This window comes from Phyllopteryx taeniolatus, chromosome 9 (assembly GCF_024500385.1).
Source record: "Phyllopteryx taeniolatus isolate TA_2022b chromosome 9, UOR_Ptae_1.2, whole genome shotgun sequence".
Taxonomy (NCBI): domain Eukaryota; kingdom Metazoa; phylum Chordata; class Actinopteri; order Syngnathiformes; family Syngnathidae; genus Phyllopteryx; species Phyllopteryx taeniolatus.
Genome location: NC_084510.1, coordinates 8849212 through 8867661, shown reverse-complemented (window position 1 = coordinate 8867661; position 18450 = coordinate 8849212). Strand labels below are relative to the sequence as shown.

Below are 18450 nucleotides of genomic sequence, written 5' to 3'. Positions count from 1 at the left end.
CACCGTATAAGAATGAAAGGCTGTATAGATGTAAAAAAAAAAAAAATAATAAAAAATGTAAAAAAACAAAGGGGAAAAAAAACCTCGACCTCCAGCAAAACTTTTCGGTATGGCCCCCCCCCCCCCCCCCCCCCCCTTCTTTATCTCAACTAGACTCTGGAATCAAGATGGATTCATTTAGCTATGTCAAGTACAGGGTTTACGACGGTACCGACATACGACGTTTCGGGGGACGAAAAGGCGTGCAACGAGCTAGTTTGCGCAGGCATAAGAAAGAAGACATTCTCACGTGGCAGAAGAACGCACGCTCAGTTACCGTCGTACTTACCGTTTAAAAGTTCATTTAATATTTTCATTTTTGCAGACCTGAAAATAATATTTACTGCATTTATGGCTTACGTACGCATTCGGGTTATGTCACCGCCATCGGAACGGAACTCCGTCGTAAACCGTGGACCCCGTGGACTGTATTGCACTGGCAACAACTGACGTGCGTGGTCACCTGATTTGACTGCCATCTAGTGGTGTTTTAGAAAATCTTCCTCTGTGCTATGAGATTGGGTACCTTTCCAATTTACGGCTCTTTCCACCTTTCTCAATAAAGTTAGTTACACATGTACACATGTAACATTAACCAGACACGTCATCACATACACCCTGCAAAATTTTAGAGACTTAATCAAAAAGATTAGAAGTTGTGCCTTCACTGAGCTAACAATACGGTGCTGAAGTTTTGAGCGACATTTTTGTTCCTCTTCCACTGGATAGTGGGTATACACACGATCGAAAGAAGACTCGTTACCCGTAAGAGCGTCTTTCCTCTTTCATTCCCGAGATTGTTGCCATGCAGAAATTTGCAGTCACATGACCAGTACTGCCGGTTAAAAGGCCAGGAGGCATTGCTGTTCGCACATCAAAAAGCAGTACACTCTTGGTTTCTGTGTAAGCTTTTGTTATTTTTGACAAACAATTCCCTGTTGGATTACCTCTTAACCAATATCAATGTATTAATGTTAGCTTTACCCCTAAGCAAATGATATTTCAGTCAACTGTTTGTGATGCTGGTAAGCTTTTAAGGACTTTGTTCTGAACTCATAAAAAAATACAAATAAAAATAAAAAAACGGTAGTAATTTGTCTAACAGCAGCCTTTAATTGGTCATTATTTATCCAAACACACTGATGCATCGTTTTTATGATACCACAACAGACCAAAGGCAATAGAAAAAACATCTTGACAATTCTAACAAAAGATGAGTGTGCGATGGATACCATTGAAAGACAACGAGAAATGCCCCTCCTCAAATGCCACCTGTAGGGCGATCCATTTTCCTAAGTTCCAGCAGTGTGTGACTGTAGTCCAAACGTTTGAACTCACACAGTTTTTTTTTTCATGTTTCCTTCACCCATCCAGTAACTTAAGGATGCTTTCGCGCTCCTTCAGAGCTTTCCACGCCTGGTCTTTCTCCTTCTTGGTCGGAGTGCGCTTCTTCTGTCTGGCTGCCATGATTCGCCGAAATCCCTCCATGACCTCATTGTCAGACACCCTGACTCTCTGCCGCAGTTCCTGCTTGCGCATCTCCTCTTTTGCCAACCTAAGGAGCAGAAACAAATGAAAGGTGACTGCCAGGACCTGGCACCTGCCACATGGTTCACTTTGTGGCGCAGCCTCACCTGAGCAGCTCCTGCTTGCGGGTTTTGTTGTGAGCAATCAGGGCTTTGAGCTCGGCCTGTCTCTTCTGAAGCTCGACCAGCACCTCGTCCTCGCAGTCTCCTCCTGGACCCGGTCGCTCCTCGGAGTCCAGGAGTCCCTGGGCGATCAGCTCCTCTTTGATCCGAGCCTCGAGGGAACGCGTGTGAGGAGCGCTAAAATGGGAAAAATCAATATACTTAATTCCTTTGACTATAATGAGTGCACAGAAATTTGGATGCCCCAACAGTGGGCAATTTGGTTTGATATCAGAAAAGTTCTAACAAGTGAACCCCCGCTATTTGCGGAGGCTAGGGACCCAGCCCCTCCCGTGAGCAGCGAAAAACTGCGAGCACTTGAAGCCCCCTAAAAAGGTTTATACTGCAATTGCCTACAGATGACTCAGAGTGAATCTCTCTATCTCACTTCAACATAGTTCCTAAACACCAAGATTCCACAAGAGGGCACCAAAGCAATACCATGATATGAGACAGGGCTTTGCCCTGACCACAAAAAAACAGCAAATATGGCAATTTTCAGCAAATAACAGAGGATAGGTTCCAAAGAAAAATTAATATGCAAATAGGTGAGCCAGCGAATGCCAAATCATAATTATGAAGAGGAAAATTTCATGAATATACATTCTTGACAATAAAGATGATTTTTCTTCATATTAAGCAAAATAAGAAACGTGCGAGAAGGCAATGATGATGAATTTGCTGCTCAGAACAACACAGTTGCGGGACCCATGGCGTTTTGTGGTTACTACGCAGTACGAATGTTATTTAAAAAAATACTACTTTCAATTTATGACTTTCGCAGGGTAAATACAAACGATGTACGATGAACAAGTTTGGGCAGCGGTGTAACAATAAGTCAGTCAATAAGTCATTTGGCACCCTTCCAGTGTGCAAGCCAACCACAGGACCAAAGGTAAGAAATTCCCAGATCATTTTACACTGAGACTGCGTGAGTCCCAGGATCCACATGTCTGGAAACAATGAGTCCCAGCCCTGGAACAATGAGTCCCTGCAACTTATCACGAAGTATAGCTACAGTAATCCTATCTAGGACGGCTGTTGCTTTGCGGTCCCGCTATATTGCAGCTTTTTAGTTCTACGATTTGTACATTTTTGTGTTATCCATTGCTCTTGTTCTTTCTCAATATATGTTTCAGCCTGCCACAATAGCAAATTTGTTTAGGACGATGTTTTTTTTGGGGGGGGGGATTTTCCCAAAACTATCAAACATTTGGCACATACTGTAGGTATAGAGTCATTAACCCACTAGAGGCCCACAAAATGTCTTTCTAAAGCCTGGAAGATTTAAATGAATAATAAATAATAATTTAAAAAAACACCATGTATGTACTCGAAAGCATTTGGGCTTTATCAGTTTTAAATCAGACGCCATACATTTTAATATCACTGTTCATGGTGTACACCACCATTGGCGTTAGCTGGGAAAGGCTCCAGCACACCCACGACCCTAGTGAGGACAAGCAGTACGGAAAATGGATGGATTGATGGATGTTAATGATATATCATATATATAATATATATCACTCAAAATAAAGACAAAACTGTAAATTTTCTGCTGCCTCTTGGATTCTGAAAAATAGATTTTCTCTCTCAATAAGCTTTTACCTGGTTAAATAAAGGATTAATAAAATGTCAAATAAGGCCCGCCCTCGAGCTGCTGGACTGTGATTTGTAAGACTTCCACGTGTCAATCAAATGACGCTGAAAATTAGTTCACTGAAGTCAACTACTGTCTATTGACAACGTGCCGCTGTAGTTATGGTTTAGGAGCAGTTAACTTTCACTTTTAACATACACAGTGTGTGTGTTTGTGTGTAATGTGTAACACACACACACACACAAAACTCCGAGCACTGACGTTTTAACGATGTTGCCGCAGGCTAACACATGTAATAAACGGTTAACTTTCCCTTTGTCCCAGTTGTGTGCATCTACGCCATTCTGCCAGCGGCTTGCTGCGTCGTGAGTGGCGCGGTCGGTGTTACAAGAACAATGAAAATTTATCGAGTCCACAAAAAACACCCGTGTCCATTGTATGGAACAATCTTGGCTTCCACCAAGACAAGATTCATACTTTTGATTCACTGTGTGTGGAAGCTGTTCACCAACACACACACACGCACGCACGCACGCATGTACGCACGGCAGGTCATAAACCATGCATCTATCGACAGCAGATTGACAATGCTTCATGTGTCCCTTCTACTTTGAGTCTCAGACGTGGGACACACATCAAACGAGATCCCTGGAAATTCTTCTTTTTTTATTACTGTATTTTTAGAGGCATGCACACTGTAACTGTTAGTTTCTCTGATATCTCAGACCTACCTAAACGATTTTCCTTGGCTTCGAGGAGACGTCCCGGCTCCATCATTAGCATCCTTCCCTGAAATGTCTGGTATAGGAGAATCCTCCATGGGGGATATAATGTTCTCCTGAATGCGACAGAGAAGACATGATCGTTTAAGCTCACAATGGTCAAGCATGAATTGCGGTGCCGAAAGCTGTGTATAATTGCAACTCCATTCTGTGTAAGCGGTTGTTCAAAATATTGACATTCCGAAGTATAATTACCTCCACGAGAGCCTGGAGCAGACGTTGAGTGAGAGGACCAAATGGACAGCCATCTTCCGGAGACTCATGCTGGGACTCGGACTTCTTCAGCAAGGAGTCCACATCTAGTAAGCATCAGCCGAGTGCACAAACCCACCATAACGTCACAAAGGTTACATTCTGTGTGCCTCTTTTGCATTCTAGTCATTTTGTAAATGCAAAGGGATTGAGGCATGCATACTGTTACAATGCAAACGAAAAATGCTAAATGTTGCTGCATAGAATATGTCCATTTATCAATACTGTACTTGCAAAGACATTGGAGGATGAAGAAATGAAGCAACTACAATTTTACGGCAATGTCCCAACATTGTAGTCCAGAAAAAAATGGAATTGTTGAAATTTTTCCAGAGTTATTAAAAAAGCAAAACTGAAATATCACACAGCCATAAGTATTCAGACCCTTTGCTCAGTATTTAGTAGAAGCACCCTTTTGAGTTAATACAGCCATGAGTCTTTTTGGGAATGACGCAACACGTTTTTCACACCTGGATTTGGGGATCGTCTGACATTCCTCCTTGCAGATCCTCTCCAGTTCTGTCAGGCTGGATGATGAACGTTGGTGGACAGCCATTTTCAGGTCTCTCCAGAGATGCTCAATTGGGTTTAAGTCAGGGCTCTGGCTGGACCATTCAAGAACAGTCATGGAGTTGTTCTGAAGCCACTCCTTCGTTATTTTAGCCGTGTGCTTAGGGTCATTGTCTTGTTGGAAGGGGAACCTTCGGCCCAGTCTGAGGTCCTGAGCACTCTGGAGAAGGTTTTCGTCCAGGATATCCCTGTACTTGGCCACATTCACCTTACCTTCAATTGCAAAGAGTCCTCCTGTCCCTGCAGCTGAAAAACACCACCACAGCATGATGCTGCCACCACCATGCTTCACTGTTGGGACTGTATTGGACAGGTGATAAGCACTGCCTGGTTTTCTCCACACATACCGCTTAGAATTAAGGCCAAAAAGTTCTATCTTGGTCTCATCAGACCAGAGAATCGTATTTCTAACTATCTTTCGGGTGTTTTTTTTTTTTTTTTAGCAAACTCCATGCGCGCTTTCATGTGTCTTGCACTGAGGAGAGGCTTCTGTCGGGCCACTCTGCCATAAAGCCCCAACTGGTGGAGGGCTGCAGTGATGGTTGACTTTTTAGAACTTTCTCCCATCTCGTGACTGCATCTCTGGAGCTCAGCCACAGTGATCTTTGGGTTCTTCTTTACCTCTCTCACCAAGGCTCTTGTCCCCCGATTGCTCAGTTAGGCCGGACGGCCAGGTCTAGGAAGGGTTCTGGTCGTCCCAAACGTCTTCCATTTAAGGATTATGGAGGCAGCTGTGCTCTTAGAAACCTTAAGTCCAGCAGTAGATTTTTTGTAACCTTGGCCAGATCTGTTTCTTGCCATTCTGTCTCTGAGCTCTTCAGGCAGTTCCTTTGACCTCATGATTTTCATTAGCTCTGGCATGCACTGTGAGCTGTAAGGTCTTATATAGACAGGTGTCTGGCTTTCCTAATCAAGTCCAATCAATATAATCAAACACAGCTGGACTCCAATGAAGGTGTAGAACCACCTCAAGGATGATCAGAAGAAATGGACAGCATCTGAGTTAAATATATGAGTGTCACAGCAAAGGGTCTGAATACTTAAGGCTGTGTGCTATTTCAGTTTTTCTTTTTTACTCAATCTGCAAAAATTTCAACAATTCAGTTTTTTTCTGTCAATATGGTGTGCTGGGTGTACATTAATGAGGAAAAAAATAACTTAAATGATTTTAGCAAATGGCAGCAATATATCAAAGAGTGAACATTTTAAGGGGGTCTGAATATTTTCTGTACCCACTGTAAAAATGTCGCCATTCTGTTGAATCATGCGCTAAAGTTTCAGTGTGTGCGAAGTAATATAATTACTATAAAGTAATTTAATTACACTAAGTTAGCACCCATTATTTCTGTCATGTAATGTTGGTTTGACCTGACTGAAAAGTTAAACTTATGTCAGTGGCGAATCCTTGAATGCCCCCTAGAGGTCATTAATGTTATACATTTTGTCTAAAATGCTAGAGAATACTTTTGAAGATACTTAGTATACAGTACACAAACATATACAGTAAATGTATATCATAAGTCATTAAACACACATTGCTCCATCTGGTGATCGGATTGGTGATCGGTTATCCTTTTTTTAAACTCGCTCATCTGTCATCAGCCCCAAAAATCCTGATCGTGGAAAGCCTATCAAATATGTAGGTTTTCGTTGCTGAATATTTACTATCGCTACGATTTTCTTAGTAAATAAAGCGGGCAGGAATTGGCAAACACACTTTTATAGGCACTGGTGTCAGAATTCTGTCACCTTTTGCATCAAGCTCAGACAGCGGGCCTCCCAAGAGACTCTTCTTCTTGTCATTGGCCCGAGCGCCTTCTCTCTGCTCCTCCAACAGATCCTCCTGAGCCCACCGCTGTGAGTAGTGTTTCCCTAATGCTGGAATCTCCAGATAACACACACAGAACCAAAGCTCAACACACTGCTCTTGATGTAAAATCCATGTTGCTGAACGTAACATACATAAATGGCTTACTTTAAAGTACTCTGCTTCATCATCTGGTGGTTTTAGAAGTTCCTCGAGCAAGCGGATCTCTTCATTTGTTATGTCAGCACAGTACGGCTCAACAGATGCCCAGAATCTGAAATGAAAAACGACGCGATGTGACGACCATCTACAAAGGTAATTACTGACACTGTCCTCTCTGTCACCACGTTTGCTGATTTACAGTACATGAAGAATGATCTCATTTTAGTTGAGAAGCACCAGAAAATGTTGTGCAAATACAGGAGCATCTCAATAAATCTGAATATTGTAGAAAAGTTCAATTTCAACTTCACCTTCCTGAGGTTCAATTCAAAAGGTTCAACTCTTTATATGGAATCATTAAAGTCTTTTCATAAAAGTGCTTCCTAACACATTTCTATATTTAAATAAATTGTGACTGTTTCTTACATACAGTGGGAGGAACCCTTTAGAATTTATGAAATTTCTGCATAAATTGATCATAAAATGCAGTCTGATCTTCATCTAAATCACAACATTAAACAGTCTGCTTAAACTAGTCCACACAAACAATTGTTTTCATGTTTTTATTGAAAATAACGTAAACATTCACAGCCTTCTTCCTTTCCTTTCGGTTTGTCCCGTTAGGGGTCTCCACAGTGCGTCATCTTTTTCCATGTAAGCCTATCTCCTGCATCCTCCTCTCTAACACCAACTGCCTTCATTTCTTCCCTCACTACATCTACCAACCTTCTCTTTGATCTTCCTCGAGCTCTCCTGCCTGGCAGCGCCATCCTCATTGTCCTTCTACAGAGGGTGGAGGCCTTTAAATATTTGGGGTCAACACTCCAGAGCAATGGTGAATGTGGTAAGGAAGTGAAGAAACAGGTACAAGCAGGTAGGAAGGGGTGGAGGAAGGTGTCACGTGTGTTATGTGACAGAAGAGTCTCGGCTGGGATGAAGGGCAAAGTTTATAAGACAGTGGTGAGGCCAGCCATGATGTACGGCTTAGAGACATGGCACTGAAGAGACACAGGAAGCAAAACCGGAGGTGGCAGAAATGAAGATGTTGAGGTTCTCCCTAGGAGTGACTAGGTTGGATAGGATTAGAAATGAGCTCATCACAGTACAGGGAGGAAAAAGGGAGTGAAACCTTGGATGTAATAACTGGTTGACCCTCCTTTGGCAGCAATAACCTCAAGCAAACATTTCCTGTAGTTGCAGATCAGACGTGCAATCAGGATGAACTTTGGACAATTCCGCTTTAAAAAACTTGCATTTCAGCAAGATTCCTGGCATGTCTTGTGAGAATAGCTCTCTTGAGGTCATGCCACAGCATCTCAGCCGGCCTGAGTTCAGGACTTTGCCTGTGCCACTCCAGAAAACGTCGTTTCTTCTTCTGTATTTGGATCATTGTCCTATTGCAACAGTCATCCTCTTTTGAGGTTCAACATTTTACAGATGGGCTCAAGTTCTTCAGCAAACTATCCTGATTATTGAGAATTATTTTTCCATTGATGATAACAAGCTGTCCAGGCCTTGAGCAAGCAAAGCACACCCATACCGTGATGCTCCCTACACCAAGCTTCACAGTTGGGATAAGGTTTTGATGTTGGTGTGCTGTGCCATTCTTCCTCCTCACATGGTATTGTGTGTTCCTCCCAAACAAGTCAACATTGGTTTCATCATTCAATATTCTGCCAGTAGTGCTGTGGAACATCAAAGTGCTCTTTAGCAAGCTTCAAACGTGCAGCAATGTTTTTGGGGGTTTTCTTTAGACATCAACAGCTTCCTCCTTGGTGTTCTCCCATGAACCTCATTCTTGTTTAATGTTTTAGATAAGGTAAATTTGTCCACCGAGATGTTGGCATGTGCCAATGATTTCTGTACGTCTTCAGCTGACGCTTTGGGGTTCTTTTTTTTTTTTTTTTTTAAACCACAATGCTCTTGCAGTCATCTTTACAGGAGGGCCACTGCTTGGATGAGAAGCAACGGTGCTGAACTTGCTCCATTTATTGACAATTTGTCTAAGCATGAACTGATGAACATCAAGACTTTCAGAGATGCTTTTGTTACCTTTTTATATATAAAAGTCAACAATTCTTAATCACGGGCCTTCTGAGAAATGTTTTGAGCGAGACATGGTACACATCAGGGAATGCTTCTTGACAAAAGACTTATAAACTGGTGTGTGTTTTCTAGTGGTCAGAGCAGCTTTGAGCCACACTTCCAATCTTGTCTTGAACTTCAGGTTGGTTCTCACCTGACTCTGATTAGCTCTTGGGGAATCTGTAGCTTTGAGGTTCACTTACTTTTTTGTCCATGTCCTGTGAATGAGTACATTATTTTCAATAAATGTGAAAATATATGGTTGTTTGTGTGGTATTAGTCTAAACCAATGGTTTGATTATTCTGGTGATTTAGAAGAAAATCCGACCACATTTTATGGCTAATTTATGCAAAGTCCAAGAAATTCCAAAGGGTTCACATACTTTTTTCCCCCCACAGTAACATTCTAATTTCTTGAGACTGTGAATTTGGGGTTTGAGAAATGTAAACTAAAATCATCAACATAAAAAAGAAAATCACTTATTTCCCTCTGTAGTTATTCTATATAGGAGTTTCAATTGTTTTTATTGAACTACTGAAATAAGTATTTTCCTCAGTATTCCTGCTTTTATTTCATGGTATTTACATTTAGATGTGTTGAACAACTCACGACAGAGCATCTTTTGTTTGAATCCACCCACTTCGCAAGTGAGGAAAAGTATTGGAACGTGACCGATCGGTGTTTCCAGTTGCTCAGGTGTTGCCTTTTAGATTGATTGCTTAAACATTAGATAGTGCTTATTTTTGGCTTTGGGTTTCGCCTGTGAAAACTGCATTTGCTGTAAAGAACACAAAGACCAGAAAGCCTTCAATGGGAGAGAAGCAAACCATTTTGAAGCTAAGGGAAGAGGAGAAATCGATCAGAGCTATTGCACAAACATAGGGCGTAGTCAATACAACAATTAGGAATGTCCTGAAAAAAAACAAAAATTACTGGTGTAACTGAGCAACAGACATCGAACAGGTCGGCCAAGGATATCAACAGCAGCTGATGACAGAAACATTGTGAGAGCTATGAAGAAACAAGGCAAGAGTCAGTGACATCACTGCCAACCTCCTCAGGGCAGGGGTGAAGGTATCACAATCCACTGTTCGAAGAAGACTTCAAAAGAAGAAATATAGAGGCCAAACCGCAAGATGCAAACCACTCATCAGTAAAAAGAACCGGAAGGCCAGATTGGACTTTGCAAAGAAGTACAGATATGAGCCACAAATGTTTTGGAACAAGGTTTTATGGACTGATGAGAGCAGGATTAACCTCTACCAAAGTGATGGAAAGGCCAAGGTATGGAGAAAGAAAGGATCCACTTATGATCCAAAACAAACAAGCTCATCTGTTAAGCATGGTGGAGGTAATATCATGGCTCGGGCTTGCATGGCTGCTTCTGGAACGGGCTCACTAGTCTAGTCTATTGATGATGTGAACCCATGATAGTAGCAGCAGAATGAATTCTGAAGCCTCCAAAACCATTTTGTCTGGCAATTTACAGAAAAATACATCCAAACTAAATCGGGAGAAGCTTCATCATGCAACAAGACAATGACTGCATCAGGGGGGAAAAGTCGAAGGTCTTAGATTGGCCAAGTCAATTACCAGACCTTAACCCAATAGAGCATATATTTTACCTCCTGAAGAGGAGACTGAAGGGAGAACCCCACAGAAACAAACAAGAACTGAAAGAGGCTGGAGTAAAGGCCTGGAAAAGCATTTCAAATGAAGAATGAAACAGTCTGGTGAAGTCAATGGGTCGCAGGCTTGATGTAGTTATTGCAAGTAAGGGTCATGGCACCAAATATTAAATGTTCTTCACTTTAAGTTAATTTAATAATGTCTGTTCCAATTCTTTTGCTTGAAAACTGGATTCTTTGTCCTGAGTTGTTTAACAAATCTAGATGTAAATACCATGAAATAAAAGCAGGAATTCTGAACCTTTAGCTCATATTCATCTTTTGATCTAAAACCCAAATGTCTTCAGTATACAACAAAAACAAAGGAATGGACCTTGACACTCCAATACCTTTGGACGGGACTGTATTAATTTATGGAGATGCTCGTGTACAACATGATGAAGACTGCTGCTGACCTGTTGGGGACATCATTCTTAGGAGTGCGAGGAATGTCTTGAGGATCATCTGTAAATTCATATTCTTGGACTTTAGGTTGCAGGTTTTTGGATTTAGGTCTGCCAGGACCTGGCCCTGGCCCGTGGCTACTTTTTCCATCTACTTTCTGCTTCTTTGGCTTGTGGCGTGATGATGCAGCAGGGTCAGGGTCTTTTCCCATCTTTAGAAAGCGTTTGTCTCCCTTTTTGTCCTGCCAGTCAGTGAGGATCTGCAACACAGGACAAATATAATCTACAAAAGGTACTAATACCAGTAATACTGCTACTCACCATAACATTATTACTGCTGATACAATTATTACAGGACACACTGCTTCTTTATAATGTATTCTCTCTCTCTCTCTGCCTATTAGCAGGATCAGTGGTATAGAAAATGAATGGATGGATGAATTATTCCCGTCTTTTTCCCACCTGTCTCTGCTCCTCCAGAGCTCGGAGGCGGCGGTTGGCTGAGGACAGGAGAGTCTCCAGCTCCAGCTGCAAAGTGTCCAGCTCCTCGATGCCAATCCCATCGTCCTCTGAGCGTCCCAGCACGGCCGTGTAGCGGGGACACACCTTGACGTGCTCGACGGGCTTGAAGTCATAGTACTTCAAAGGGGGGCAGTCCTTCAGCTCACTCATGACGCGGGGTACCTGTGGCCTGACTCTATTAGAATGAACTGAAGCACACTAGAACGGGGGGGGGGGGTAAGGTGAGGAACGTTTGAATTGTGTCCAACCTGTTATAAGGGTACGTGAGCAAAGCTCGTTTTTCCAGCTCACACTGCGTAGACGCAGGTTTGGTTCATACATTGATAGCCTGCAGGGCCCAAATCGTAAATGTGTCTTAAAATATTAGACATTATCACTATATTTACACGGTAACACCTTCATACACTTTATGCAGTGGCGTTATATGAACCGTTGAGAGATAATAAACGCGGTTAAAATCTGAAATCAGTTGAATTTTACAGGCAGCGATAATTACCGTCAGCGAATGCCATCCATGATGGAAAACTCCATTGAATGAAGGGGGTGTAAAACCGTCGAATTCACTGAGATTACGACACAGTCACAATATTTAGGTTTGCACTTAAGAGAATAATAATTTAGTAACCATGGTAAATTTATAAATTGATACAGTGCTGTCCAATTTTCTGATCAGGCAATATTTTTGGAGATATCAGCGCTGGATAGCAATGGTAGAGTCGGATTCAACCATATTGTGTTATGATATGATTCAAAGGATACGCAATCGCCCTCTCCCACAGTTAAATGTAGTAGTTTAAAGTTAGTTAAATTTCTGTAAATATGATTCAAATGTAATTATTTTAAATGTTACAACTGTACAACTAATAACACCACGATCACAAAACAAAAGCCTCCTGTTAATGCAACGAAATGGACTCGTCCTTTCGGAAATGTTCGTTTCATTCATAAGTGTATTTAAAACGGGCGGAGTGAAGAGGTGTAATCGTAGAAATGCATATTATGTAGAAAAATCCACTTCCTCATACTGAAATGTTAAATAAAACAAGCGCATCATTTTGTTTCTGGAGTATGTAGGATTTACGGAAGCTGAGTCCTAGGCGTGGCTTAGGAACTTCCGCCTTTTACAGTGCAAAATGGTGAGTTTTTCTTCAAGTGGATCTTTTACTTCGTTAATTTATAGGCATGCATTACTTGGTTACATCAGACTATTTGGACGGAAACATGCTACCTCCGTGTTTCTGCCGGTTTATAGGTAGTTTTAGTATTTTTCTCTTGTAAAATGATTTATTTAATTTTTTTTCAGCACTTAGCTTTTCCCTGTTACTACTGAGTTCATATTTATCAACAGGTTTGGCAAAGTAACGATGAGAGTCAACATCCACCTAAAAGCATTGGCATTCCTAATTAGCATCGTTATTTTATTCTAAGTGGTTATTATTTGATCCATCTTCAGTTCTATTAATTCTATTTGAACCCTCAGCTTGGTTTCTAAACCTGACATCTCTCAACCTGATCCTGCTGTTTTAGGAATTTCACTCCAATTTTGTACACTGAGTTTGTCCAATTTGTCCCAAGACAGCGACTCTGCGTCCCTACCTAAACGCCGTGAGGGCCACCCTGCAGGCGGCCTTGTGTCTGGAGAACTTCTCCTCTCAGGTGGTGGAGCGTCACAACAAGCCCGAGGTGGAGGTCAGGTATGTCACTCTGCTCTGCCTTTCTACTTTGCAGAAGATCGCTACCTCCACACAAGTTTGAACCTGTGCAAACTCGCACAAGGCAATCTTCAAGGGTTGATAAATGGTAGCCGTACAAGGCAAGGTGTGAAACTGGCTTGCAGCAGCCTCTTCGCAGGCATCACTGTATAAATGAGAACTTACAATTGGACATACTGTATTTTCATTTGGGATTGTTTGAGAGTTTTCATTTATTTTAGAGAAACAGAGAGCGCTGTGGCGCCGTCGCAATCATTATGAATTCCACGATCTATCGATCTGTCTGTCTAAACCCTGTTTATTGCATTGACATATGAAGATATGTGCAAGGTTAAAAGCTCCAGACTCCTTTTTAAAGAGGACTGTATAGCAAAACAACCTGCCATTAAAATAAAGTGCAATAATTGCAGTAGTAATGATTTAGGGGAAGAGCGTTAGGAGCCTTCACCGTAAGAACTGGCCCGTCTGAATTGAACAAATTATCAAATAAATATCAAAATATTTTTGGTAGTTTTTTTTTTTTTTTTTTTTTTTAATTGTCCTTTTTTGTCTACTACTGCTTGTGTCAGATAAACTTCTTGTTCACAGTAAAATATTTTGCAACGATTATGTCTCAAGTCACTGTCAATCTTCATACAAAATTATGGTATGCCATGGTCATGCTGTACCTCCTTAAAAAGGGTGCGACCAAATCATGTGCTGGTACGACCAACTGAAAAAGTTGGACGCACCAGTGCTACGAGTACAAAAGTTAGTGTAGAGCCCTGTTCGATGAGTTTACGCCAGTGTTAAGTGTCAGACGGAATATTGTTTTTGTTGTTGTTTACAGGAGCAGTAAGGAGCTGCTGCTTCAGCCTGTTGTGATCAGCCGCAATGACAAGGAGAAGGTTCTCATCGAGGGATCCATCAACTCTGTCAGAGTCAGCATTGCTGTCAAACAGGTGATCCACTTAATCTTAATAGTGCAGTGGAACCTCCGGTTTAGATTCGAATGACCTTCAAGGAGACATGGTTTTTGTATTTTTAAAAATATTAAACAGTTCCCAGGTGTCTTAAAAATGTCTCTGACATTCTTTGGACAAATTACAAAAAGGATGAAGAATTACAGTACCAGAGCTGCCAACCTATAACAATTCACTTCCAGAACAAATTGTCCAAATTTCTCTAAATTTCCACATTTTCAAAAGTTTGTCAAGAACATTTCCGTGCGACAATCATAATCGTTAATAAATTATGGCTACAATATTTGTCATTTTAATGTTTGTATTACATCAACCTTATAATGGTGGACGCAGCTAGAGCCTGCATCAAAGTACCAGTACATGAGATTTCGATGTTCAACCATCAAAAATATCTGTATCTATGGATTCATTCACCTTTGCCCATTTTGTTTTCAACCCTGTTGACAAAAATGTTTTTAAAAAAATAACGCAAGTCTGTTAAAGCAGATTAATCGGATCTCAAACGTCAAAATTAAAACTTCGCACTCGAGTTTGCAAACAAATAAATAACAGTGCTGATAGACTGAATTGGATAGTTTATATATGGACAATAGTTTTGGTTTCTATTTTGTACAATGTACTTCTTGTACACAAACGAGAAGTACATGTTAGAAGAAGAAATGTAATTACGTCTTGCATGCTATTTATATTACAACCCCAATTCCAATGAAGTTGGGATGTTGTGTTAAACATAAATAAAAACAGAATACAAATATTTGCAAATCATGTTCGACCTATATTTAATTGAATAGACTACAAAGACAAGATATTTAATGTTCAAACTGATAAACTTTGTTTTTAGCAAATCATGAATTTGGCATTTTATGGCTGCAACACGTTCCAAAAAAGCTGGGACAGGGTCATGCTTACAACTGTGTTACGTCACCTTTTCTTTTAATAACATTCAATAAACGTTTGGGAACTAAGGACACTAATTGTTGAAGCTTTGTAGGTGGAATTCTTTCCCATTCTTGCTTGATGTACAGCTTCAGCTGTTCAACAGTCCGGGGTCTCCATTGTCATATTTTACGCTTCATAATGCGCCACACATTTTCAATGGGAGACAGGTCTGCACTGCAGGCTGGCCAGTCTAGTACCCGCACTCTTTTACTCCGAAGCCACGCTTTTGTAACACGTGCAGAATGTGGTTTGGCATTGTCTTGCTGAAATAAGCAGGGGCATCCATGAAAAAGACGTTGCTTGGATGGCAGCATATGCCAAAACCTGTATGTACCTTTCAGCATTAATGGTGCCTTCACAGATGTGTAAGTTACCCATGCCATTGGCACTAACACAGCCCCATACCATTACAGATGCTGCCTTTTGAACTTTGTGTCCATAACAGTCTGGATGGTTCTTTTCCTCTTTGAGCCGGAAGACACGACGTCCACAATTTCCAAAAACGATTTGAAATGTGGACTCGCCGGACCACAGAACACTTTTCCACTTTGCATCAATTGTACGTTGAGGAACATTGTCCTTAAACTCTTCGACTATTTTCTCACGCACTTGTTCACAAAGAGGTGTTGAACCTCTCCCCATCTTTGCTTGTGAATGACTGAGCAATTCAGGGAAGCTCCTTTTATACCCAAACATGGCACCCACCTGTTCCCAATGAGCCTGTTCACCTGTGGTATGTTGCAAACAGGTGTTTGATGAGGAGTCCTCAACTTTCTCAGTCTTTTTTGCCACTTGTCCAGCTTTTTTGGAACGTGCTGCAGCCATAAAATTCTAAGTTAATGATTCTTTGCAAAAAACAGTTTGAACATTAAATATCTTGTCTTTGTAGTGTATTCAATTAAATATAGGTTGAACATGATTTGCAAATCATTGTATTCTGTTTTTATTTGTGTAACACAACGTCCCAACTTCATTGGCATTGGGGTTGTACATATTTATATTTCCTATATCCACAATTGCTGCTGAAACAACGCAAATTCCCCCATTGTGGGACTAATAAAGTGTATCTTATATTATGAATATTTATTAATAATAATAATATACTTTTAACCTGTCCACATCCTGAAGTGACGTGCAGTGATGTACTAATTAATTTCTGGTTCAGATGTGGCGTCCTGTGTGGACATGTATTATTTTATATTCTCTAAACGCGTATTAATTGGCCTGTTATTTCCGTTGTTCCAAGTTGGTCACTCTCCGTGAAAATGCAGTTCCAGCCACTCCTATATGACAAGTGTATTGTTTCACCAAATTACTTATTTCGATGTTTTGCGACTGCTTGTAATGATAGCTCAGCAATTAGCGTGGCTTTGACATCGTCTTCGCGTATCCACTCCGCATCCTCCCTTCAAGACACTTTTGTAATTAGCACGGTAAGAAGTGTAGCTTATTCGCTATTGTGGAGGCGATAATCAGTGACTTGCCAATGCATTGACACCGGACGCAAAGAGAACCTTCACCTCGGGCATAATAAAAGTTACGCTTGTCAAGTAGTTTAGCGGCTCTGTAGTGGTGCATTTAGGGATGTACAATGTAAGTACAGAAGAAGAATTGATTGTGTTCAACTTTGGGAGGTTCCACGATAAAATAATTCTTTTGTTTTCTTTGTATAATGTACACAAGTAAAAACAATTGTGCCGTGTCTGCCACCTCAGGCTGATGAGATCGAGAAGATCCTTTGCCACAAGTTCATGCGCTTTATGATGATGAGGGCAGAGAACTTCTTCATTCTGAGGAGGAAACCGGTCGAGGTAAGAAACGGGTTGAGGGTGGCCCCATGATTACGTTGCACATTATGATGATGGTTAAGAGGATATACACAATTGTCTACCACTTTACAGTACTATAATACCTTTCATTAAGAGTTTTTACACTGTTTATAATAGTTCTCAGTTAGTTGACAAAATGCCCTGTGATTGACTCAGCTGGGGTAGGCTTCAGTTACCCGTGACCCAAATGAAGACAAGCATGATAGAAAATTGGGGGATGGATGAATTATTGGAAACAATTGGTCAATCGAATAATTGATGAATCCATAAATCCCCATTTATATTGTTGAAGTTATTTCCCCTGCATGATGTTATTATTTGTGCATTTAATTGATCGTTTTCTTTCAGGGTTATGATATAAGCTTCTTGATCACCAACTTCCACACAGAGCAGATGTACAAACACAAGCTGGTGGACTTCGTCATCCATTTCATGGAGGAGATTGACAAGGAGATTAGCGAGATGAAGTTGTCCGTTAACGCCAGAGCCCGTATTGTCGCCGAGGAGTTCCTCAAGAATGTAAGCGATGGGGATAATGCATTTCTACGTATTGAATGTTCACTTGGTTGTCAGTGTTGTGGGTTAGGGTGAAGTGTTTTTTGTTTTCTGAATTTATTTATCCACGTCCACTTATTCAACACAATGTACTATGTATTAAAAGACAGAATTAGTAACATGAACCAATTTTGTATTCTTTTCCACAGTTCTGATGACCTCCGCCTCCCGCACTCCCACAGTCTGTAACGGCCATTCGCGATAGACCCTTGGGTGGAAACAATCAGTGAGCCACTGAGAGAGGAACGTCACCCACCCGTCGATGACCCGTTGGCTTTGTCTAATTACTCATCTCTGTACTCATTGATATCAGTGATTGTATATAAAGAAATACTTATCAGGTCCATTTTCCTACCACTTAGAACAAATGCCCAAACAAACAAAGGCGGGTCCTTAAAGCATTAAACACGCTGATGTCCATGAATACAGAGACTATGGGTGTGTTCAAATGCAATTAAGTAGTTAGGTGTTAGTACTCAGTGTATGCCAGTCCATCTGCCCTGTTATTGTCAATTTCGTCTTAAATATATGTGCGGAAAAGTACAAATTAGTCGTACTGTGTAAAATAAAAAAAGCACCAATGTTTCTACATTTTTCTTGTCGTTTGTAGTGGAATTTTTTAAGTTGAGGTTGGTGAGCAGCACAAATTGAGGCAGGTGAGAAGCTAATTTATGGTATTGTTTGTAGTTTCATACCCACCATTTTACGTATCCTGTAATAATATTTCACACAAGCCGGCTTTTAAATGATGGCATTTGAGCACGTTGAAACCAATTACCTCTATCCTACATTACATTTCACTGCAAATTAGAACTATTAATAGATCAAAATTGACACAAACTTCTGTTTGAAAATGACATCTCATGGATTTATG

General features: G+C 40.9%; 2 protein-coding genes across 5 annotated transcripts; one reads left to right on the top strand and one right to left on the bottom strand.

Annotated features, from left to right (window-relative positions):
* Positions 1-1129: 1129 nt before the first annotated feature.
* On the bottom strand, positions 1130-12605 carry tada3l (transcriptional adaptor 3 (NGG1 homolog, yeast)-like). Of its 4 annotated transcripts, XM_061784217.1 has the most exons (10): positions 12076-12605; positions 11828-11907; positions 11520-11741; positions 11070-11317; positions 6907-7012; positions 6681-6816; positions 4305-4408; positions 4059-4165; positions 1674-1865; positions 1130-1594 (listed from the first exon to the last, which is right to left on the bottom strand). In XM_061784217.1, exons 3-10 carry the CDS (start codon positions 11727-11729, stop codon positions 1402-1404), a joined length of 1296 nt encoding a protein of 431 aa, XP_061640201.1. In that variant the 5' UTR covers positions 11730-11741; positions 11828-11907; positions 12076-12605; the 3' UTR covers positions 1130-1401. The 4 variants fall into 4 exon arrangements, with proteins under 4 accessions (XP_061640201.1, XP_061640202.1, XP_061640200.1 ...); XM_061784218.1 differs by lacking the exon at positions 11828-11907 and having other exon boundaries at positions 11520-11777; XM_061784216.1 differs by having other exon boundaries at positions 11520-11907; positions 12076-12604.
* A 44-nt stretch (positions 12606-12649) lies between these two features.
* arpc4l (actin related protein 2/3 complex, subunit 4, like) lies at positions 12650-18167 on the top strand. The gene is made up of 6 exons (XM_061784219.1): positions 12650-12715; positions 13155-13273; positions 14121-14232; positions 16908-17003; positions 17370-17540; positions 17726-18167. Exons 1-6 carry the CDS (start codon positions 12713-12715, stop codon positions 17729-17731), a joined length of 507 nt encoding a protein of 168 aa, XP_061640203.1. The 5' UTR covers positions 12650-12712; the 3' UTR covers positions 17732-18167.
* The last annotated feature ends 283 nt before the right edge of the window (positions 18168-18450 follow it).

Coding starts and splice junctions, on each gene's coding strand:
- tada3l (XM_061784217.1), bottom strand. CDS start 11,729: ATGAGTGAGCTGAAGGACTGCCCCCCTTTGAAGTACTATGACTTCAAG. Junction 11,318..11,519: donor CTCTGGAGGAGCAGAGACAG/GTGGGAAAAAGA, acceptor CCTGTGTTGCAG/ATCCTCACTGACTGGCAGGA. Junction 4,166..4,304: donor TGCTCCAGGCTCTCGTGGAG/GTAATTATACTT, acceptor TGTCGCATTCAG/GAGAACATTATATCCCCCAT.
- arpc4l (XM_061784219.1), top strand. Junction 14,233..16,907: donor TCAGCATTGCTGTCAAACAG/GTGATCCACTTA, acceptor CTGCCACCTCAG/GCTGATGAGATCGAGAAGAT. Junction 17,004..17,369: donor TGAGGAGGAAACCGGTCGAG/GTAAGAAACGGG, acceptor GTTTTCTTTCAG/GGTTATGATATAAGCTTCTT.